Consider the following 25,071-nt stretch of genomic DNA (forward strand, 5'->3'; position numbering starts at 1 on the left):
TGTTAAAGAATTTTAATAAATAAGATTTGGCACTGGCACTAGTCTTTGTATCATTTCAAATTATATTTTATCATGGCCTGGGGCCAATGGGTGACATGAATTTAGAGCATTATTTAATTCTTCTATGTTAAATGCATAATTATATTTCGGATCTTCAATAGTTTCAAAATTGAATGTGGTGCCTTTTCCTTATACTGTACTATTCTTATAATTTGAAAATGTTCATTTAGATCGGAGTAGGCACTCATGTTTTGAGTGTTTCCCTATTTTATTCAATATTTCATATTAGATTCAGCAGGTGTTTGTTCTTCACAATTAAATACTAGTCTATTTTTTATAATTTCCTTTATGTATTTCAAGGATTTTGAACATAATTCATTTGCATGTTGGTGTTTTAAAGGGCATTTTTGTAATATAATCAAATTATCTATAAAATTTTGTACTGGGTTTTCTGTCCTGGTGGGAAGTTGGTTACAAGTACTTATGAAGCACTCATTACATCCACAAAATGAAACATGTTTGGTGATGTTAGTGATTCAGTTTTTTTTTAATTGAAGTATTATTTATTTTATTAAAGGTTGATTTTTTAGGATTAGAAATTTCTGATTTTGTAATTCTATTGTTTTTTCTGTAGTGATAAGGAATATTGGTTTAAGGGGTTATTTGTTTATTGTTATAAGTGTAAATTTGGGTCTTGTGGATAGTTAGTATGTGGTAGTTATATTTTGGTTTGGATTAATGATATGATTTTCATTAGTGTTATACAAGGGAATACAGTTATCAGTCTTGTCAGCTGGGATTTGCAAGGAGTGATTAATTGATTCTTTACTGTCCAAATGTTGGTTGTTATAGTTTTGTATGCATGATTGGGATTGAGCATATTGTGTATTTCCACTTGTGATGAGATTAATAAAATGTCTTTTTTAAAACGTTCTTCTGGTGTAATTGGAGTTTCTTTGAATTGACAGAATTTTCAATATTCAATTTGTTCCCTTAGGTGGGGTTATTTCCAGTATTCTTTTCTTGTTGTCAGCTTGATTATTATTATTATTTGATTCCTCTTCTATTGAAAATTCTTTTTCATGCATATTTGAATCTTCAATGTTAGTGGTGGTCTTAGTGGATATGATATGCTTATTTTGGGTTTTAATATTATTGGCATGAGAATTAGTTTGTATGTTTATATTATAATTTGTTATCATGCTGACTGACGTTTTGATTTTCAGATACATTTGAGAAAGTGGTTTCTGGATGGATTACTGACTCCTCTTACTTTTAGCTCTAGTCTAAGCTTCTTTGATTGTCATTTCTGTTCTATTTATTAACAATTGAAGCTCTATGTTATAGTAGTAAAAGGTACAATCTTCAGATTTAGTGAGATGGGCTAGCTCACATTCATACATTTTGGGAGGTTACAGTTCCAATTACTAGTGGTATAGTTTTCCGCTGTGCAAACTGCACATATTATATTGCCTTACTACGGCATTTTTTGCGAGTCCATACTTTGAGCACTATGTACATTGTAGTGGTCTTGGAATAAATGAACGAAATTCTCTATTTTTGTCAGAGAATTTTTATTTTAAATGGGAGGTCTTGGCCAGTAAAATTTATTTTGGCAATGTTATTTTTATTCTTGTCCTTCCTACTTGGAAATTAGTATATTTCTAAATTGTGAATATTGTTTTATCTCGATTTTAAAGTCTAGTAGTAGTTATTTTGAAGGAAGTTCTTGTTCGTTGTTAGGCAGTGTGACTGTACCTTGTACATAATTCAGTGTTTCGTGGCTTGTGATTGTTATTTTTATATAATTTATTTCTGTTATATTAAAAAAGGCAGTGGACTGCTTTTTGTTGAATATCTGAATTATGCATTCATTATTTTTGAGGTGTCTACATTTCATGTCCTGTTTTTCTCACTAATTAGCTTCAAATTTAACTCCACTTCAAGCCATAATATATTTTCTTAGTTATCAGATTTTGTAAATTTTGACATAGGTGGAAAAATCCACAAATATTAATCTTAAAATATATACTATATAGTGATCCCAAGTTGAAGGGGTGTCCTGTGCTAAGCTATGACAGTTGTCATTTGTCATTTATGGATCATTGAAGTGCTATGAACATCTTTCCTGCTAAATTCATCTATATCGTATGGCATCTTAATATTATTTCCCATATGAGTTCGCCTGTCCATCACTCAAAATTGTTATAGATATTCATATGATGATGCCCGTCCATTAAGGGTTACGGGTTAATGGTAAAAAAATTCATGGGAAAGTTTTTTTTTAATAAAAAACTTACAAAATAACCATGATGCATTTCATTCTACTTTTCAGGAAATTGAATGTCACAATTACCAACCTATTCTCCATAAAGATATTTTCTGGGCTCAGCCATGTCGCTCCCACACCTTTTATATAGGTGAGCGAGTCAGAAGCTTCTGACATGTCCAATTTAGCAGTTCTCTGGTATTGTAGCAATATTTTACTAGAAATAGTGCTAAAGCAGACATATTTCACTGGGCGACACGGCTTCCTCGCCCAGAAATAGATTTTTCCTACGTCAAAATCCCTTTATTGATCAAATAAAATCAAATAGATGTAGTACATTCCAGTACCCAATAAAAATCTAACAACAAACTTACTTTCAAAGAAAGTCTTAAATATATTGTAAGTGGCAACACTTTCTCTGGTCTTCATTAAGGAAGTGAGCTCTGGCACTGCATTCTCACATACAACAGTAAGAAATCATGCTGAACACACAAAAGCATATGTTTCATACTGATAGAAATAAATGTGAAGTTGTTTTTGTAAAAAAAGTTAACAGAAAGATTTTATTTAAAAAGTGAATGGCATCAGATTTCTTTTGATACGTAAACACACAAAATACTACATAAGTAAAAACTTATTGCAATACCAGAAAACCCTAAGTGTGGTGTAAGTCATACAAACAAGTACTGGAGATAAAACAGAGCAAAACTGGCCCAGCTGCACCATTATCCTGAAAATAATGCCTCTGGTCTAACAAGAAAGACTCATCCCAATGCTCCTCATACACACACATTCCCTTGGGAGATGCTATAGCATCAAAATCTCGATAGTGCTCTCCCAAATCATCATCTGCGTTCTCACAGTTAATGTGGAGCCCTTTCCTCATGATGTTTTCTCATTTTTTACTCTTCTTGAGCTTTCTTATATCTCCTCCCTATATTTATAGGGTTTATCAGTATGTAAGAAGGTAAATAACTTTTGTCAGCCTTCCTTTACAAGATCTGAGTAGTACCCATCTATCTTGATGTTCAGGAAAGACTCGCTACTTCAATAATTATACCTTACTATTTTGTGATCTGGGTTTACTTGCACCATTCAGTGGAAAACTTCTTCAGATTTTCCTCATTTTTTGTAGTGGGGATTTTATTTCTCATTTATATGTACTATCATCAGGTTTTCGCTAAGAATGTGACCTGATAATAAATTGGTTTAAGTTACCTGCATTTCATTCCCACAGCTACTACCACCATGTGACTAAGCCACGATGCTGCTTTCTTTGGGACTCCACTCCCTCTCCTTGCCATGGATCCTGCCTGTATGGAGTGGATTCAACAATAGTGTGATTTCGTACTTCAGGCCCCAGCTATAGTCCACCCTGTACCCAAGCCAGTTGCCAATGATCACTAACACACGCTGTCCTGAACCTTTCAGCCCTCCAGTCATTTCCTCTTTAAGGCAGCTCCTCCTTGGCAACTGCTGCAGTGGCGACTTCCTTGACAGTCCTATTCGGAAAACCCTTCCCTGGGAAATATAGCTCCCTGTTCAATCCTAAATGTCTGTCATCAGGGACTTTAGTCACTTACCAAGCAGCAGGAGCCCTATCACCATCCTTCAACATCCTTCAATGGAGACATCCACCATCCTTCAAAGAAAAATGTTAGTGAAAAGATGTAGCTCAGACTGATTTTCTTCCTTGGAGTGTTCAGGAAGCAGCTATGACTCAAGCTGCCACTGAGACTGGCAGGATTTGTTCTAGTACAAGAAGTGGTGATAAGGAAAGCCATGCAATGCTAAACAATGGCTCTGGCTTGCCTGCCTGGTAGAGGAAGAGGTGCTTCTTGATCGCTTGTTGACAATTTCCAAGCGACTCCTTGGATGGCTACTGCTCACGAAAGAAAGGATGAACAGGGATACTTATGTTCCTCCCTAGCAGACTAAGCCCAGGAGTTAGGGCATTACCCCCTCACGAAGTTGTAACTACTTCCAGTTCAAGTCACTCCCCACATGCCTGGAGTTCAAGTATGACTGTATCCTACTTAACAAAAAATCAGCCTTGGCATATGTTCCACAATCCATCAAGCCACAAAAAAATAAATAAATAAAAGCCCTCCTACAACAGGAACCTTTCCTAATTTCATCTGTTGGAGTGTTAAAATGTCTGAATAATGACCAACAAAAAGAAGAACCTGGAGACACTTATTTGGAAGATCTTTGCTAACTAGAAAAGGAGAGCTTCACTTGGGCAGAGACAAAAAATGGTACTCCTTCCAAAGATTTGTCCCAGGGCCTTGGAATGGCATTACTGATTTTCTTTTGTTCCAGGGTCTTGGAATGTAATAGTTGATTTTCTAAGCGGCAGACACCAGAGCCTTCCACACGAGTGGTTTCTCAATATAGTTGCTTGCAAGGCAAAATGGCAGCAATGGGTACACTGATGGTAGACCTGTTTACAACATCCTTAAACCACAAGCTGTCCCTATGTAGTTCCCCATAGCCAGACCCAGTGCATGGACCACTAAGTGTGGGATGACTCGGATGTCTATGTATTAACCCCTTCAGCTGATCTGTCAGGTGTTGGTCAAGTTTGAGGACTCAAAGAATACCCCAAGGATTTTTCTGGACCCATGATAGTTGTGGACTTCCCAAGGTCACTTCCCACATGGAGGAACTGGTGAAACAACTTCCTTTTGCAAATGTTCCATGACAGATTAGACACCCTCCAGCTTCACACATGGGAATTATTCAGTACGCTCAGAGAGAGTGAAGGGCTCTTGAGAAGCAGCAGTTGCCACTATTGTTACTCTCTCAAGATGATGAAATACAGACATTTGCTGGGAGAAATGGGTAAGGTTCACCTCTTAATGTAGTGAACAGAATGATTCTGTACTCAATGTCTTATTTCCTTTAATTGTGAACTACTTCATCTTCTTCAGAACTGAAGGGAAGTTGTTCTCTTTGCACATTAAAGGATATAGGTCTGTTCTTTTCCTGGTATTCCCAAGTCTGAACATAAACATGGGTGCAATCAAGGATCTGTCATGCCCAAACTATAATTTCAAACAGTCTGCTCCTAGATCTGTGATCAAGCCACCCAGCTGGGACTTAGCACAGAATCTAACAACAAAGACTGCATTCCTACTGGCATTTGACTTCAACAGAAAGCATGACCATGCTACATACCCTGTCTGACAAAGCTGCCCAATCAGAGAATTGGTCCTCAGTAGGCTTCTCCTTTGTTCACAACTTCAGGGCAAAAAAAAAAAAAAAAAAAAAAAAAAAAAAAGGAGGCCAGCCCACCTTCTGTCCACATACAGGCTGTTCCTGAACAGGTAAGCTATACAAAAGGAAAATTGAGCAAAGCTCAGAATTAGGGCCTGTGAGGTCTGAGCAATATTCATATCAAAACTCCAGTGTCAATGTCAAGGTGAGCAGTCAGTTATGGATCATCTCCCTTTGATGAGCGCAAACCATTACTTTTACTAACAAGGCGCTAGGAGGCTGCTAACTTAAACAACCCATTTAAAGGCCAACCAACCACTATATACCCATCTGAAATTACATCCAACTCCTACTTCAAAGAATTGCCACTATAATGGGAGCACTTCTCCCCTCTCATTCCTCTTCCTAATTAATAATATAGCCATGTCATGATTAATGAATACTAATGACCAAACTATATTTATGATACAAAAACAGGTTTCCATGTTAATTTTCAATAGATATCTATTGTATTACTCTTATATCACTTTTATTTATTTATCAAGGTCTTACCAACTATGATTATATACTATATCATAAACTGGTAAGCCAGCAATTTGTCCATCATAACTCTCTCTACAGTTCTGAATATTTCAAAGATCTGGCAATGTGCCCCATCCACCATTAGTCCAGATATTAAAAGTTTTAAAGTAAATACTTTATTAATTTACTGCTTATAAGTGTTTAGCAATAAACCACATAGACCCATTAATAATAAACATCTACACAATATAAAGCAACAAATGGTTATACTAAAATGAACAATATTGTTCCATGTGTTTCTGCAGGACCATACGAGGAAATATAAAAAGTTATACTTTACCTGGACAACAGAGGTGCTTTTTGTGTTGATAACTCGTTCTGTTCCACCAGGAAGGCGGTAAATCTGGCGTTTTGAGTTCCTTCCAGCTGTTATTGCTGTGATTTCTTCAATGCTGGGAACATTTTTCCTTCCACCATATTTGAAAGTTTTGCGAAGGTTTTGCAAGCACACCATTGCTGTACCTAGTCATTGAAACAGATAATTTCATGTTATTAAGTTATCTAAAGGGAGAGGTAAGTACAATAAAGTCCTTTATGTATAATTATAAAATAGGTAATTAATTAACATAAAGAAATCAGTTCATTTCATCACACAGAATAATGTACCAAATTCATTTACCATGATAAGCTCTTCTCTTGTCATAGGCAGCAGTTTCAAGATATTTAAAAAGATAAGGTTTAAGGTTATCTGAGCAAGTAAAGTAAGCAGCAACAATACAAAACAGGCGCCATCCTCGCTGACATGAGTCTGGTATGGAAGACTTGTTATTTGTTGTTTGCTTCATTATTTGGCAATAAACTTCATCGCGAAGAGCCAGATGTTTATGGCAATTCTGTAGAAATAAGTAAAAAATATCAATATAAACAAATGTAAAATAGTCATAGAGAAGATAATCAAAAGACTACATACTGCTAACAGAAATACTAGTAGTTACATTTACCTATTTGTCAAGTATCTTTCTATTGGGTATCTCCCAATTACATTCAAAAAGCAAGAAAAAGCAATGAAGAATGTTTACTCAAGCATAATAATGTTACTGCTTCTTCAATGTGATGATAAATACAGAAATGAAGAATAAACTCACCATGAGTATTGTATACACGCAGTGTACTTCTGTGTTCTGAGGTGCCATGGGGTAGTCACCCATGTAACGCATAACAGCTACAAAACTTTCAACAGCTAGCTGACTTAGTTCAGGTTCTAGTGGCAAAAGTGATGCTTGCAGCGGAGATTGACTGAATTTTACCATTTCAACCTGGAAAACAATATAAGATATATATATGTATTGGATTACAGCACTTTATTGTCAAATATCAGTAATAATGTGACATCCACTGCCTACTTGAAGCCATGTACCCAGAGGTAACAAGTTTGTTCTAGTAATTTTGATTTTCAATTTAAGGCTTTAATCACCTCCCAGTTATGCATGAGGTTCAAAAACTGGAATTTCCATTAAAAGGTTGAGTGGATAATCTGTCAGTGTTATGAACTCCCATTTATTATGAGCACATAACGAATGTACTACTAAATAAAATTATTAAATTACTATGATATGTGCGATGTCACTTCTTGTGTAAAAAAGACAGGCACTCCAATGAGAAACTATGGGTTTTAAGTTATAAAATGTGAAGTGTTTCTAAAATTTTACATATTAAAGCAAGCATAAACCAATCTTCGGTGCAACAATTCAGTACACTAACAGTAGAAATGAACTGAATGTCCTAATTTTCTAAACCCCAGATGGTAATTTAGGATAAAAAAAACCAAGATGTATACTTGAAGACCAACAATCTTATATCTTATATGCAGACACATGAACATACAAATAGTCTGTAGTTCGTACATATAATGAAATTCAAAAGACAACCAACATTCATTTGTGTAAGTGAAACTAGAACTCTCTCAACATTGTGAAACAAATAAGCAGTGTCAACAGACTTTGAATCTGACTGCATACCAAAAATTTACTCTGACTGTAATAGGATATGGCAACAAAGCCAAGTTGTATTCATAATGCAAAGAATATCTTTAGTACTTGAAAAGCTATAAAAGAGAAAGGGCTAAAACCCATAAGTAATGATGTCTAAACATCCAGAAATCACCTGTCTTTAAGTACAGCATCTTTGTATTGTGGGGTGAAAATACTGATGAAATTTTCACAGGTAGAAACGCAATCATGTACCACCAACTGTCTCTTAAATACAACTGGAAATGCATCTAAGAATACAGTAGTCTGACTCTAAATACAGTGGACACCCCAAATTCACATTTTCTGGATTTGTGGCCTCACGCATTCGCAGATTTCTCTCTGGAACATTTCCTCCCATTATTCGTGGAAAATTTGCCTATTTGCGGTATCTTTCTGAGAAATATCCACACATTCCTGTTTTTTTTATCAATTTCATCATAAAATGCACTTTTGGTGATAAGACTATTAAAAAAACCAGGTATAATAATTTGTATTGGGTTTTTTGAGTTTTAATTAACAAAATAGGAGGTTTTAAGCATTTTTATAGGGTACCAACTATTCACGGGTTCTAACTATTCACGGGGGGGTCTGGTACGCATCCCCCATGAATACGGGGGGACCACTGTATTTAGTAATGGTAAACTTTTAAGTGGTATTAACTTAGTAATGGTAAACTTTTAAGTGGTATTAACAAGTAGATTTGTTACACTTCTTACAGCTATGCTTTGGAGCTTAAGGTTCACAGTTTACAAGTATGCTAGGTGATATAATAAAAAAACAACTCATCTTCACTCTCAAGCATATTAATCCCCTGAGATCTGGGAGACTCCCAGATATTGTCTGTGGCCAATCATACAGACTGATTATAGACACAGCACTGTTTTTTATTGCTTACTATAAATTCATTTTTCATGGTATGTATATGGTAGGTAATAGTGTCTTGAAGCTGAATACCTGTGTCAAAATGACACAAAGTTATCTGAAAAATTTCCATGGTTGGTATTTAAGAAAGCCCTTACAAGTTGGAAAAGTTAGTAATTCTAAAGGTCTCCCAAAAAATCATTGAATATAATAAACAAAGGATACTCCCACATCATTATGTTTTATTACACTTAAATGTATACTACTAAGTTTCTATCGTTTACAACTTCAAATGAAACTTTTTTGGGAGCAATTGTGAAATTTACTCATTATGTATTTTCGTTGTAGTGAGTTGAAAGTGAGACTCAAAGGTTATCTGAATCTTTATTTTGTTAATTTTCTGTTAAAAAAATTTGGTTTTGTTGTACATGAGGTGTCAGTATTTCATTCCACTGCTAACTGTCAATTGGTTCTTCCCCACAGGTGTAGAAGCTTGCCAATCAGGTGAGCTTCCTATTCAAGAGCTGGAACTTTGAAACTTGGACACCGAATATTTTGTGTCTAACTTGATATGTCATAAACCTGAGTCATTTTACTTGATATGTCATAAACCTGAGTCATTTAATTTTAAATGTTCTGGATGAAAGTTCTTGAGAAAGTAATGGTTATTCAAATATTGTGCATCAGTGTTCCTTTTCGTTAATTATTGAACCTTATTGACTTTTGTTTCATATGTTTAATAAAGAAGTATTTTATGCAGAAGGATTTCACTTGTACAATAACACTCTCCTTGTTTTAAAATAAGTACTTTTTTATTTTTTTGTTGAGAGAAATTAAATTACTTTTCCACTCTGGTTTTCAAGGCTTAACACACAGTAACAGACCATATTTTACCAAAACTACCATTTACGATTCATATCGAAAATCTTAGGGACTCTTGGGCCAGTTTAATCCTGAAATCTAACCCAATATATTGTGGCTCTTCAAGCTGGTGCCCAGAAAACTGAAAACTGTGACAAGTATGCTGTGACCAGACGAACCTGCAGGAACTAGGCAACAGTACTATACGGCATCTTGTTACTTCATCGTTACTGTATACCTTGCCCTAGTAACAACAAAATAGTATCTACCTATTCTGATTTACTTACACTTACAGCTGAATCTCCATGTATTAGTTGCTAACAATACATACCCCTTCTCTTAAGTCTTTGACAGATCTCACCACCAAGTGTGAAGTCTCATAGCAAAGGCTACATTGTGGCTACTTATGCAACTTGGAAAACAGGAAAAACTGCTGTTAAAACTTGGCGCCATCATTAAGGCAGTCTTTTGAATAAATTAGAGGATAGTCAGTTACTGATCACCATAATTTTGAAGACTTCTGAACTGCTAACATGTGGATGTAGAAAACAAGGTAAGATTCACACTAGACTTTAGGACATTTTCATTCCTCAGATACATCCCTAGCAGTTTACAAGAGGAGCAAATACTCAGAAGTATACCATGTGGCTCTCTGAAGACTTCTTAGTTCTCAAGGCTTCCTAACACCTCTGAAATTGTCACTTATGAAGTAGGCTGTAGGAGGGATTGCAATTCATTTAATCTTTTCCAGCACTTCCCTGTTAATTCTTTAAAGCATAACTTACCATCCAGTACAGGATAGGAGATACAACAAATTAAAGCTGAATAATATCCTACAGTAAATCCAAATCTACTTTCAAAAGCCTTGGTAATAATGACCACAGAAGTTAAGGACTGATACCATTCTTTCACTGTTAATGTTTTTTCTGCTAAACTCAGAACAGAGAACACTGAGCTATTTTCTACCTCATTTCATGTTGGGATGAAAGAGCCAATTCTACATTGACAACTTCCAATGTATCTTCATGAAATAACTGAACCTTCCAAGTAAGGGAGCAGCCAGGCTAAAATATCTAAATTACAAAACTCCTCTGTAAACAGCAAGTCAGCATTTCTCTATTTCACACCATAATGACTTTGAATAAGACTCTCTCCTTTGGTAGAAAACATTACTAACAGAATGAAATGGTAGTAATTAATAAGAACAATCAGACTGCAAATTGCTGAAAATATTTATTCTATTTTGAGTCTCTATTAATTTCTTTCTCTTCCCTTGAATTATTTCTGCTTAGGATAGAAGGAAACGTACAGGTTTTATTTTCTAAAAGTCTAATCAGATTAATGACCCAATAGCTTCATGTTTCCTGATCCTCTTTTTCTCCATCATAATGTGAATTTTTCATTATTTCCTTTGGGTACTTTGTTGGGACTTTTCCAATGAACTCTATGACATCCATCTTCTTCCTCAGCAGTTTCAAAACACTTACAAAAATTTCCTACATTAACTTTATGAAAATTACTAATCTTGCAGCTGTAAGATCTTGTGCTAAGAGAAGGGTCTTGAAAAGGTCCTCCATGCATTGTTCCTTTGTCAGGGATCAAAGGAGCCAATCATCCAAGTAAAGAGTGATGCTGATGCCCATCAGATGGAGCCACCCTGCAAGGGGAACTAGAATGTGAGTGAAGACTTGTGGTTCTCTAACAGCCCGAAGCACAGGGCTCAAAACTAGAAGTCTCGGTCCTTGAATGCAATCTGAGATACTTCTTTGAATCCTGGTGTATTGGGACATGGAAATACACAACTTTCATGTCTCTCGAGGCTATCCAGTCTCCTTCATGAATGGATGCAAGAATTGGGTGATTAGTTTCCATTCTGAATATCATCTTCTGGACAAAGATATTCAGAACACTTACATCCACGACTGGTCTCAATCCTTCAGAAGCCTTGGGGACTATGAAAAGATGATTGTAGAACCCCTCTGATGTTATGTCTTCTACTATACGTATCATGTTCTTGGAGATGAGGGCTGAAACTTCCTCCAAGAGAGCCGAAAACCTCTCTGAGCATAATGAATAGGCAGTCAAGACAATGGGCTTCTGAACTAAGGGAGGTTTTTCCCTCAATGGGATAAAGAGCCCTTCTTGAAGACTTGGACAATCCATTGCTCTGCCCCCTTCTCTCTCCACCTCTCCCAAAACAGGTGGAATCTGGCAACAACTGGAGCACGGAGGACATGATCTTCATTTCTTGGATGCAGGTTTAGTTTAGGCTTCCTCTTGGTCTTGAAGAGGAAGCTTTTGTTATCCTGCCACGAAAGGGATCATCTATAAAGGCGAAGTCAACTTCCCAATGAAGGAAGGAAGGTCTTTAGGCTGTCTCAAAGACTGAGATAACAGATCTTGTGTCGAATTCTTATGCAAGTGCAATGTAATGTCATCAATTGTCGACTGCGGTCACAAGAAATCTTTAACAAGAAGTCATTAACAAGAGGAGAGAACAGAAGCATTGAATTTTGTGCTGCAGTTGCCCCGTTAGTGGTATAAGAGCACCATAATTCTCTCTTCTTTAACATACCCATTACATACAGTGAAACCCCCGTATTTGCAGACTCACATATTCATGAATTTCTCTTTGGAACATATACCCCCCATTATTCGCCAAAAATTCATGATATTTTTCTATGAGAAATATCCACAAATTCCTGTTTTTTTATCAATTTCATCATACAATGCACTTTTTGTGATAAAACTATTAAAAAAACCAGGTATAAAAATTTTCATTGGGTTTTTCTTGAGCTTCAACTAACAGAATAGACAGTTATAAGCCTTTATATAGAGGTTTCAACTATTCGCGGGTTCTAGCTATTTGCGGGGGTTTGGTACCCATACCCCGCGAATACGGGGGGGAACACTTTATTGTAAAGAGAGGCTAATTCTCAAGCACTATCCTTGACACCTTGTCCACACAAGAGAGCACTCTAAAAATGTTTGAGACAAAGTCCGCAGGTAAGCTTGAGCAATCCTGAATATTTCGAACTACAACACCCACTTACCAATCTAAAAAGCTGACTTATTCAAAAACTTTAAAAAGATTGTGGAGAAGATGGTAGATTTTGGCTGCAGAAAACATCACATTGGCTGATGAAAAAACTGATCTCCAATAAGCGTCAATGATAGCTGAGAAGTCACCCCTGGGAGGAGGCAGCTACTTCCCTGGAAGGAGCTTCTCCCATTGCATAAGAGGAATACCTTCTATGGGAAAGTCTAGCAGGAGGAAAACTACAGCAAGACTTTCCTTGCTCTCTCTTGAAAGAGTCCACCTCACTAACTGCCTTCCTAGCAGAAGTAGACAACACCATCTTTGGCTATAACTTGGAGGGATCTGCAGGCTGGTAGCCCATCATAAAAGCAGGAAAAACAGGTGCCACAGGTGAGAAGAAGGTAGGAAAACTCGAGGAAAGACTGGCTGCTTCCGAAAAGACATCTTTCCGATGGCTGTCTGTGGCACCTAGGGACTTACAATAGGTGTGCCTGAGGGGTAAACTACCCATGGGCAGACCTCACTGGAATTGCTTGTACCTCAGGTACTGCTTCTTCCAGGTTCAGGTAAGTGTGCCAGAGATCTTTGCCTGAGAGAATCGGTGGGTCGGGTAGCCAGCTCCTCCAAAAACACTGCACTTGCACTGTTAACACTGGTTTTATTCACTTGCTTCATTAGGGCATGAACTGAAGTCCCTAACTGAGCCATACATTCACAATTAATTCGAACTTTCGATTGAATCTCTATTTCAGGTCGGCAATGGCACTGGGGGTGGAAAAACTAGGCCTAGGCGACATAATTGGCACAGAAATTACAGGTAAATCAATGCTAATAGCAAATTCACGACTAACTGCAGTCTTATTGTCATTCTTAAGAGTCACCTTTCTTTTCCTATCTTTCCAATTTTGAAAGATGAGAATTGAGAATTTTCCATTGTTTAGGATCTCAGTTTACAGAGTTCCCACCTGTATTCGCAGGGGATGGGTACCAGACCCCCCCCCAAATAGCTAGAACCCATGAATAGTTGAAACACTTATAAAAATGCTTAAAACTGCCTAATTTGTTAGCTAAAACTCAACAAAAGCCCACTAAAAATGTTTATAGTACCTGTTTTTTTTTAAAGTTTCATCACAAAACATGCATTTTAAGATGAAACTGATAAAAAAACAGGAATTTGTGGATATTTCTCAAACAAAAATACAGTGGTCCCCCCGTATTCGCGGGGGATGCGTACCAGACCCCCCCGCGAATAGTTAAAATCCGCGAATGTTTGGAACCCCTATAAAAACGCTAAAAACAGCCTATTTTGTTAGTTAAAACTTAAGAAAAACCGCTAAAAATTTTCATACTTGGTTTTTTAAATAGTTTTATCACAAAAAGTGCATTTTATGATGAAATTGATAACAAAAACCAGGAATTTGTGGATATTTCTCATAGAAAAATACCGCGAATGCGTGAATTTTCCGCGAATAATGCAGGGAAACGTTCCCGAGAGAAATCCGCGAATGTGTGAGTCCGCGAATCTGGAGAACGCACATATGGGGGGTCCACTGTACTGTGAATAGGCGAATTTTCCGCAAATAACGGGGGTATATGTATGTTCCAGAGAGAAAACCGCAAATGTATGAGTCCGCGAATACGGGGGGTTCACTGTACACATTTTTAACATGACAAAGTTATTGAACAAACTTGACCCCTGCAAGTACAGCAAATTGTATTCAAATCATACTTGTGGAAGGTTAATCTCATCTTGCAACCTTTGCTGCAATAAAGAGTTAAGACATAGTACTTGCATCTGACATCATCACAGCCAGTAACAAAGTCATTGTCACAGCCAGCAACAGTCAAAATCTGTATAGGCAATCCCATTCTTCTAAATCATGAAATTATGGTGGTTTCAAGAAAAAACCTATCACTAGATAATGCTGCTACCAAAAAGCAAACAATACTTCACCAATTTATCTCGGACCATATTTAAGCTGAGAGCTAACAACCGTCATCGTCAGCTGGTAGTTACAAATTGAAAGGCTTTGCCTAGTTGTTCTGCTCTTTCCAAAAACAAAAGGAATCATTACCACAAATTTAAAATTTTAGCTGTCGTGTTAGTTAGAAACTATAGTTATGTAATTACTTGGTAAGTTACACACGTACCTATATAAAAACAGGAACGAGACACAGTTGCATTGCATTAAGAAGTCTAAATCATGAACAATAATGTTAAACTCAGTACCTGTTCCTTCCATGTCCATTCAGCTTGCTGATCTTTATTGCCTTTCTTCTTTTTAGACTTTGTGCTGGTTTGCAAAGTCCCATCGGACTGGATAATTCCCTGTTCTTTTGACAGTCTGAAATGCTGAAGGGCAAACTGGAGAAGAGAGTGCTTTCCATCATGTACAATTGTGCCATGTCCATTTACCACTCCATTAACCATACCATTAACTCCATTGGCTATTCCATTGACTCCAGGCACCATACCATTAATACCTCCATTCATTCCTCCAATAGCCGTAACTCCTTCACCGCCAGAAGAATGACCAGAATCATCATGATGAGAATGAGACAGAGCAACATGAGCAACTGGTTGCTGTGTGGTGTTAATGGTGTTAAGTGTGTGGATAGATGATTCTGTCTCTACCATTCCTGTCTCAATGTGCTGCTCTGTTTTGCTTTGCTGAAAAGAAGATTAAAAGGAAATTAAGCTTTTATTAATAAACACTAAAATAAGATGGTAAGGAGATAATGGGATGCTTGATTCCCAGGCTGGAAAAGTTGCAATAAAACTGCTATGTCATATGTTTGGGCTTGAAAATGTAAAATTCCCTTGCAAGCATCAATATTTAATGTCATTCATTCTTTTTAATTTTATGAAATCCTTTACAAGTCATATAATCACAGTATGTACTTCTGATATTAATTTATTCTTCCATCAAAAAGTAAGAGCTACAATATGTTTAACCATTCATAATGTGCATAATGAGTTAATATGAGACACTAAACCTATATTCTAGTACAGTAGCTAGTGTATGCACTGTGCTGCTGAATAACCATCTTGAATCTATCATCATATAAAACAATTCCAATGTTACACAACTACATTATACTACTAGAAGTCTAAATTTTAGACTCATATGAGAGCTATGCCAAAGTTGAATTACAATTACCTTTACTTTGGCAGCATATCTTGCTTCTGAACGGCTAATTGGTGTGATGTACTCAACAGGGAACATTCCTGTTCGACCATTCAAGGAGCCTTGGAGCCAACCTGACAAAATTGTAAAAATATATAAGATATTGAAAATTCTGAAAATTATCATATAAAGGAAAAAAATTACAGAAAAAAATGATAATTATATGAATGATGTGTAGCAAAAATTTGTGAGAAATATGACATTTTTATGATAAAATGCTTTATACATATCCTTACCAATTAATTACATTGCTTACAGCTTCATTCATGCTGGCAGCTTAAAATTTGCCAATCAAGGTAGTGCTAGTTATGTTGTCAGTGTAGGTATCGCCCCACAGACTTATAGGGTAAGAGAGGAACACCTTTAACAAGTAGTCAATTGTTTCCACCCATTTCCATAAGTGGGGAGGGAGGGAGGGAGGGCTCTGATTTGTAATTACTTGGTAAGTACTATTTAGTTTATAATAAAACATTATCTTATCATAAAAATGTCATTTCTGGGCTCAGCTCGTGTCGCTGCGCGAAATATCCTTTAATCTATTATTTCTAGGGTAAATGTACTAACACATACCAGAGAATAAATAAAATAAAGAAAAAGGTCAGTATAACTGACTCGCTCACCCTCCAAGAGGGTGTCGGTATGAACACTAGGCGAGTGAGACCACTACCACGAGCCAAATACCAATAGAAAACTCCCACAACAAAAACCCTCCATGAGGAGAGCCGACCCACAGAGTGAGCAGCTCGTACTACTACTACTCCATCCCATGCTGCCGACTGCTGCGCCTCTGGTGGACATCCTTTTCAGTTAGCGCACACGAGTCACACGTGATATTTTTCTCTCTGTGTTTTTTGTGCCCTTTCGTTGGATTTATCTATGATGGAGCGTGCAGCTATTGCAGCAGCTAAGTTAAGTACTCAGTATTTATGGTTGGTTGGTTTTTTCCGGCCCTCAGTCAGTATTTGCCGTTTTTTAGGTATAAATACGAACTCGGGGTCGGAAGCATGGCAGCATGGTTCTGCCGCGTGGTGGGTTCGTTCTCGGTCTCCCATACCTAGAACATCCCCTTATCTATATACGCTCTATATTTGTTATCCATTTTACTTAGGGTACTGTCTACTCAGGTTTGTCATGCATGCATGTCTTTTACCTTATGTAGGCTTCTTCTTCCAGACCCTAGTCCCGGCTCTTAGTATCGGCCTCTGACTAGCTTTGAGTGGTAGACTTTCCTTCGGGTTAGTCGTACACTCCTGGATTTTTTCTCCTACTATATTGTTTTCTTTCTTTTATTTTATTTTATTATCCATGTATTTTGTAGGTTAGTTAGGCGTCTGGCTTAGCCTAGGTCCTGGCTCCTTGAGCCTATGCTACCGCTCATCAGTTCGGTTGCTTCCCTATAGCATCTCTCTGATCAGTCGGTTTTGGCCCAGTAGGTCTCCATGCTACCGCTTTTCAGTTCAGTTGCTTCCCGATAGCATCTCTCTGATCAGTTGGTTGGTCCTAGGCTTAGTTGTCTTATTTTAGTCTTACCGCCTCGTGGTCACTACGCGATCACGAGACAAGCCAGACGCCTGCCCAGTCCCTTCCCCCCTCCTCCCGCTCTTCATAGAGTCGGGGGGGGGGGGGGGGGTGGGTCGGTCTGCCCACGCTCGCTACTCATACCCGAGCATGCCTCCCTCTCTCCCCCCAGGCGGAGGGGCCAGGGAGACGGGACAGACCCAGACTGGACGCGACCTCTCCGGCTTCTCGGTCCGGCCCGGTGGTGATGTGGTGGGGGGTACTGGCCGTTTCCCCCCATCCGTTGCTTCCTTGTCGCTCCGGTTCGCTCGAGCCTGTATGTCTCCTCGCTCTTCCCGACCTTGCTAGGACTCCTTTCCTGATCGGAGTCCTGGCATCCAGCGGGAAGATGTTAGTCCACCCAGTAGAGTGGACCGGAACATACAGTGGGTCCCTGCTAACCTTACCGCATTGCTGAGTTACTAAACTCCGCTACGCACTGGACTTGGTCCGGTTCGTTTGAGTTTTAGGTTTAAGCGTTATTAGATTAACTATAAGTTTATCTTAAGTACCTTAAACCTTTTTCCTCCCCTCCCTTACATGTCTTACCGGATATCTCCGGGATTATAGCCTATTCAGGCGAGGCAGGGGGGGGTTATGCCCAAATTTTTTCCGAGCTCCGGCATGCAACGGAGTTCTTCTGTCCTTTAGCCTGTAAGTGTTATTCTTTAAGATACTCATGTATCTTCCCACTTACAGGCCACCAACTGTGAGCATCCGGGATGCGCCGCCACACTTCAGGACCCATGTGGACACGAAGTTTGCCGGTCCCATGCTCCATGCGCGACGCTGCACGGGGACATCCAGGTCTGGTACCATGAGACGTGTACCATATGTTACGATCTGGTGAGCCAGCTTTTAGAAGGGGTGAGTATCCCATCTCCGGTAGCTGCTCCGCTTCTGTTTTAGTGCTTAAGTTTTCATCATCCACTTTAACTTAAGGCATCTAAGTTTAAGTTATATTTTAAGTTTTAGTTTTAAGTGATTCTTAAATCTAATCTACGCCCTCTCTTCCAGGCGCCGGCAGTGAAGGATACCGCACTGGCAACCCTGCGGGCCTGGGTCGGCGGTTTTGGGAAGAACGCCGCCAAGGGTATGCCCTACATCTTGGAGAAGCGGTTGGCGCTGTTAATCTTCCCCGGAGGCAAGGCGACAGGATACGTCGACCCAGTAGAGGCGGCCCCTACTATCGCCTTCATCCAACAACAGCTGGCTGCCTCATTAACTGATCAAGACCAGGATATCTCCACGGACGTCGCGACTCTAGATATTAATGTGGAACCTATGGTAGGTGTAGACGACCTGTTGGTCGAGGTAAGTAGGGTGGACACCCAAGGGTCACCCTTGGGTGTAACTGTTTCTTCTACTCCTGCAACCTCTCCATCCTTCCAAGGCTTTACAGGTGATGAATTATATACTCCTCCTGACGCTTCGGTTAGGCCTAAGGTCAAGGGTCAAGCAGTGAAATCCTTGACTAAGACGTCGTCGTCGTCTAAGAAGTCGACTTCGGCGTCATCCTCCTCACGTAAGTCTCCGGCTGCGAATCCCGGAGCAGACAGGTCTAAAGCTTCTAGCTCCGGCTCTAAGTCCTCGAGGAGTAAATCCTCCAGAGAGAGATCTCGCACCCCGGCAGAGTCACCAGTTCCGCTACCCTTGGTTCCGATTCAGAGCCACCCCTCCACCTCCGCAGCAGCTCCGGCCTTGGACTCCAATGCTGGCCTGTTGCAACAGGTGGGCGACCTGGTTGGGTCCCTAAAGAGTAGCATGGAACAAATGATCTCTCGTCTGTCGGATAGGATTACTTCCCAAGACTCCATTATAGCCGGACTGAGAGAAGCCCCTCTAGCCTCTCCTCCACTTTCCAATACGAGTGAACTCAGCTTCCTCCGTATGACTCGCTACCTCCGTTCTCGATGAACAATCCATGGAGAGTAGCGTCATACGCCCCCTTCCAAGACGGTCTCATTTCCATACCGGAATTCGGAACTCGAAGGATAGAGGACTTCGAGTTCTTCCCGGAAGACCTCCAGCCTCCGTTCATAGGCTACGCAAGGCTTACAGCTTCAGCCATGGTTCGGGATGATAGGGTACCAAAGGAGACAGTCCTCTATTCACGAGACAGGCTCAGAGAGAATGGCTCAGATGTTTAGAGGACATGGATTGTTCTAATACCAGGATACAACCTTTCAAGAGTCCCTTTACCATTTTCACAATGGATGAGAGTACCCCGCTCCCGTTCCTGACAAAGATCGCGAGGTCTACCATCCCAGCGGCCCAGAAGGGGGAACCCATGCCTCAATTGAAAGGAAGCAGATCCCACATCTCCGTTGCTCCCCTCAGCCGGAGAATTGTGGGAGGACTTGCCAAACACCTTCTCAGCTGGCAAACTCAAACCGGACTGTGCTATGGAGCAGTTTGGTGAAAAGCTACCCCAGGCTCCCAGATGGCCTTATTCAGGCTGAATTTGACGCGAAATCGCGATTAGCCAGATCAATTAACTCTATGGCTATGTCCGAGGTAGCAACCATAGCTTATGGCTCAGAACCGCTTTTTAAGCTCATGACCAAAGCCCTGACTCAAACGGTACAGTCGGATATGTTTTGACTTTGCCACTGCTAGAACGAATTGTAGGAAGCATGTCCTACAAGAGGCAACCATTCGACATGAGCCGAATAGGTTACTCTCGTCTAACATCTGGGGAGCAGATCTCTTCCCAGAAGCTATGGTGAAGGAAGTCCAGTCAGAGGCTACGAGGCTGAACCAGAGCCTTAAGGACCGTTGGGGCCTTACGGCTAAGAGGAGACAAGACCTAACACCTAAAGGTAAGGGACAGAGGAAACCTAGGCGTTTCCATCCTTACCAGAAAAAGCAGCCACGCTTTCCTCAGCAAGTTCCAGCGGTGCCCTTAGTGCAAACAGCCCAACCTTCCACCTCTAAGGCTCAATCACAGCCAATTTATGTGATATCCCCTCAGCCTCAGCCCTCCACCTCTTACGCCATCTCTCCAGCTTACAATCAAGCCTTCGAGAGTCAAGCTTCACAGAAGTATGACCGCTCGGTAAGGGAGGCAGAGGTAAGCGTTCCTTTCGTGGGAGAGGATCGGGAGGCCCCTTTAACAGGGGAAAGCACTTCAGAGGAGGCCGAGGCGGTTACCAGAACCAATGAAGAACTTCAGGTAGGAGGGAGGCTGTTTCACTTTCGCCACCGGTGGAACTTCAGCGAATGGGCTCAGAGCATAGTGTCAAAAGGCCTGGGTTGGAGCTGGTTGACGAACCCACCTCCATCCAGACCTTTCCGTCAACTTCCTTCCAAAGAATTGACAGAGTACGCAGAGGACCTCCTTCAGAAAGGAGCTATAGCAAGAGTCAAGAGATTAAAATTTCAAGGTCGCTTGTTCAGCGTGCCAAAGAAAGGCTCACAAAAAAGAAGGGTAATCTTAGACTTGTCCCGCTTAAACTTAGCCATCCGCTGCGACAAGTTCAAGATGCTCACGATCTCACAGGTGCGGACCTTACTTCCCCGTGGGGCCGTCACCACCTCTATCGATCTTACAGACGCCTACTATCATATCCCTATTGCAAGACACTTCCGTCCGTATATGGGTTTCAAGATAGGAGACCAGGCATTCTCCTTCAAGGTAGTTCCCTTCGGACTCAACGTGGCACCCAGGGTGTTCACGAAACTAGCGGAAGCGGTAGTGCAACAACTCAAATCACAAGGGATTATGGTAGTAGCGTATCTCGACGATTGGTTGATCTGGGCTTCAACAGTCGAGGAATGCAACAGAGCTACACTGAAAGTGATTCAGTTCCTGAATATCTAGGCTTCAAGATAAACAGGACCAAGTCAAGACTCACTCCAGAGTCAGACTTTCTTTCAGTGGCTGGGCATTCAATGGAATCTATCCTCCCATACTCTGTCGATTCCATCAACCAAAAGGAAAGAAATAGCGAAGTCAGTCAAGCAATTTCTGAGTCACAAACTGGCGTCAAGGAGAGCTCAGGAGAGGATCCTGGGTTCTCTCCAGTTTGCATCAGTGACGAACGTCTTAATGGAAGCCAAACTGAAAGACCTAACCAGAATCTGGCGCTCACGAGCAAATGTCAGGGCCAGGGACAAACTATCCTCAGTCCCTCTGATTCTAAAGAATCGTCTTCGGCCGTGGGCGAAAGTCAAGAATTTGTCAGTGTCAGTACCCCTTCAGTTCCCTCCACCAGGGATTACCATCCACACAGACGCGTCCTTAAGCGGTTGGGGAGGGTATTCACAGGTCCAAAAGGTTCAAGGAACTTGGTCACCTCAGTTCAGTCAGTTCCATATAAAACGTACTGGAGGCAATGGCAGTGTTCTTGACTCTAAAAAGGTTGCGCCCACCAAAGTACTCCCACATAAAGCTAGTTCTGGACAGCGCAGTGTAGTACATTGTATAAACAGAGGAGGCTCCAAGTCACGTCATCTAAATCATGTGATGGTAGCCATCTTCTCCCTGGCAGACAAGTTCAGTTGGCATCTCTCCTCCACTCAACATAGCTGGAGTGAGAAACGTCATAGCAGACGCGTTATCCCGATCAGTGCCCCTAGAGTCGGAATGGTCACTGGACAACAGTTCGTTCCAATGGATCCTTCAAAGAGTCCCAGGGCTACAGGTGGATCTCTTCGCATCTCAAGCGAATCACAAACTTCCCTGTTATGTAGCCCCCAACCTGGACCCTCTGGCCTATGCCACGGACGCTCTGGCTCTAGACTGGAACAACTGGAAGAAGATTTATGTCTTTCCCCCAGTGAATCTTCTTATGAAAGTTTTAAACAAACTCAGGACGTTCAAGGGTCAAGTGGCTCTAGTAGCCCCAGACTGGCCGAAGAGCAATTGGTATCCCCTTATTCTGGAGCTGGGCCTTCGTCCTCTTCGGATCCCCAATCCCAAGCTCTCCCAGTCAGTACAAACGAAGACTGTGTTCGCTTCCTCAGGGATTCTCAAAACCCTAACTTTATGGATTTCATGAAGTTTGCGGCAAAAGAGATGCGAATATTGACCCTCAGAATATTCTCTTCTTGGAATCCGATAAAAGGGATTCAACTTTGAGACAGTACGATGCTGCTGTCAAAAAGTTAGCAATCTTCCTGAGAGAATCTGATATTAGAATCATGACAGTTAATTCAGCTATATCCTTTTTCAGATCCTTATTTGAAAAAGGTTTAGCAGCTAGCACGATTACGACAAACAAGTCAGCCTTGAAAAAGATATTTCAATTTGGGTTCAACATAGACTTGACGGATTCCTACTTCTCGTCTATTCCTAAGGCATGTGCTACTCTTAGACCTTCTGTAAGGCCTACGTCAGTTTCATGGTTCTTAAACGATGTTCTAAAACTGGCTTCAGAAACCGACAATGACACATGCTCGTTTATAATGCTCTTAAGGAAAACCCTGTTTTTATTAAGCTTAGCTTCAGGAGCAAGAATTTCAGAACTGTCGGCTTTATCCAGAGATCCGGATCATATTCAATTCCTTCCCACAGGGGAAGTACTACTTTCTCCGGAACGTAGCTTTTTAGCAAAGAATGAAGATCCTTTGATGAGGTGGGAACCTTGGAAGGTACTACCCCTTCCACAAGATGTATCTCTTTGCCCAGTTACAACCTTACGAGCCTTTCTGTCCAGGACCTCCTCATCCTCATCGGGTCCCCTCTTTAAGAGGGAAAAAGGTGGTACTTTATCCATTAAAGGCATCAGGCAGCAAATCCTGTACTTTATTAAGCAAGCCAATCCTGACTCTTTCCCGAAAGCACATGATGTTAGGGCAGTAGCCACCTCAATTAATTATTTCCAACACATGAACTTCGATGAGTTGAAAAAGTATACCGGATGGAAATCGCCGACAGTGTTCAAAAGCCATTACCTTAAGTCCTTGGAAGCTCTGAAATTTTCAGCAGTAGCAGCGGAAACATAGTTTCCCCTGATTCTAGTTAATTTGTAGTAGAAGATTCAGTCCTCCCTCTACCTGCTTCACCCAACAGTTCGTCTATTCCTACCGTGTTCATTTACATTCACCTGGTGTCTTAGCTGCTTTTATGATGATGTAGTGGGTGCCCCTTAGTTTTTGCTAGGGACACTCACAGATGATTATGGATTTTGATCTCATGGATGTTACCCCTTATTTTTATGCTAGGGGATACATCTCATTTATAATGGTTACGGGTTTTGTATATTAAGTCATATGCTATTCCTTATATATTATCATTGTTGTTTAATTTGTTCATTTGACTACTCTAATTGCTATTATATTTTGATACATGCCTTTACACAGATACCATTTTGTTACATGTAAGCCATTTACCTCTGTACATATGTAAAATTACCTTATGATAAGAAACATGTTTAGAATTAAGGGTAATTTAAGCCAGATTTCTATTTTGTATCACTGTGTATTTGTATCTTTTTAGCAATTATATTCTTTTTTATATTTACTTTATTTTTTATTTGAGACCTATTCTGATTTATTTTATTACTTTTGTTTACAATCTTGTGCTATTTCTCTGGTACGATTTCGCGCAGCGACACGAGCTGAGCCCAGAAAAGGGATTTTGACGTAAGGAAAAATCTATTTCTGGGCGATTGGCTCGTGTCGCCAGCGAAATCCCACCCTACCCATCCCTTCGCCCAAGATTGTCTGCTAACTTCAGGATGGCCACCAGAGGCGCAGCAGTCGGCAGCATGGATGGAGTAGTAGTAGTACGAGCTGCTCACTCTGTGGGTCGGCTCTCCTCATGGAGGGTTTTTGTTGTGGGAGTTTTCTATTGGTATTTGGCTCGTGGTAGTGGTCTCACTCGCCTAGTGTTCATACCGACACCCTCTTGGAGGGTGAGCGAGTCAGTTATACTGACCTTTTTCTTTATTTTATTTATTCTCTGGTATGTGTTAGTACATTTACCCTAGAAATAATAGATTAAAGGATATTTCGCTGGCGACACGAGCCAATCGCCCAGAAATAGATTTTTCCTTACGTCAAAATCCCTTTTTCATATATATAACTTACCAAGAAACAGCTGAATCCCAAATTGATCCAGAGGTGGGATATGGTTAATTCTACCTCACACACTATTAACCCACACAGTCCAGGTATTGTACATATACGATCACATGTAGCCCTAAGGCAGTGGATGGGTATCGTATAGATACGATGAAGATTTGGCATCGTACAGTTTGAACAAATTTTGCGGGAAAAATGTTCCTAGTTCCATATATCACTATTGGCAACTCTTCAGATCACCTTATATGTGTTGCCCCAGGAAGGAAGGGTAAATGTAGTAAAAAATTTCCTATCCAAGGATGCGTCGTAAATATTTTACAATAAATATGCTAGGAATTTGTTCCCCGTTTTATTTCTTATCTTTTATGATATAGTTTGAGCTGTAATTTGAACTTGACAAAATTAAATAAAAAAATATTAGAAATAACACTTACTATAACTTTGTAAAATTAGCGTATTTTTAACAACTGTCATAATTTTTTCTTATGCCGTGTC

At 40.0% G+C, this 25,071-nt stretch overlaps 1 protein-coding gene across 6 annotated transcripts in view; it reads right to left on the reverse strand.

Moving 5' to 3' along the window:
- The window catches only part of LOC135208419 (unconventional myosin-XV-like), a 263,067-nt gene that overhangs the window by 15,357 nt on the left and 222,639 nt on the right, over window positions 1-25,071 (reverse strand). For all 6 annotated transcript variants that reach the window (XM_064240571.1, XM_064240568.1, XM_064240569.1 and 3 more), the window contains 5 exons: window positions 15,964-16,064; window positions 15,033-15,473; window positions 7,156-7,326; window positions 6,690-6,903; window positions 6,351-6,532 (listed from right to left, as the gene is read on the reverse strand). In XM_064240571.1, coding sequence (XP_064096641.1) covers window positions 6,351-6,532; window positions 6,690-6,903; window positions 7,156-7,326; window positions 15,033-15,473; window positions 15,964-16,064 — 1,109 coding nt within the window. The remainder of the gene's footprint in view (window positions 1-6,350; window positions 6,533-6,689; window positions 6,904-7,155; window positions 7,327-15,032; window positions 15,474-15,963; window positions 16,065-25,071) is intronic.

Source organism: Macrobrachium nipponense, chromosome 35 (assembly GCF_015104395.2).
Source record: "Macrobrachium nipponense isolate FS-2020 chromosome 35, ASM1510439v2, whole genome shotgun sequence".
Classification (NCBI taxonomy): Eukaryota; Metazoa; Arthropoda; class Malacostraca; order Decapoda; family Palaemonidae; genus Macrobrachium; species Macrobrachium nipponense.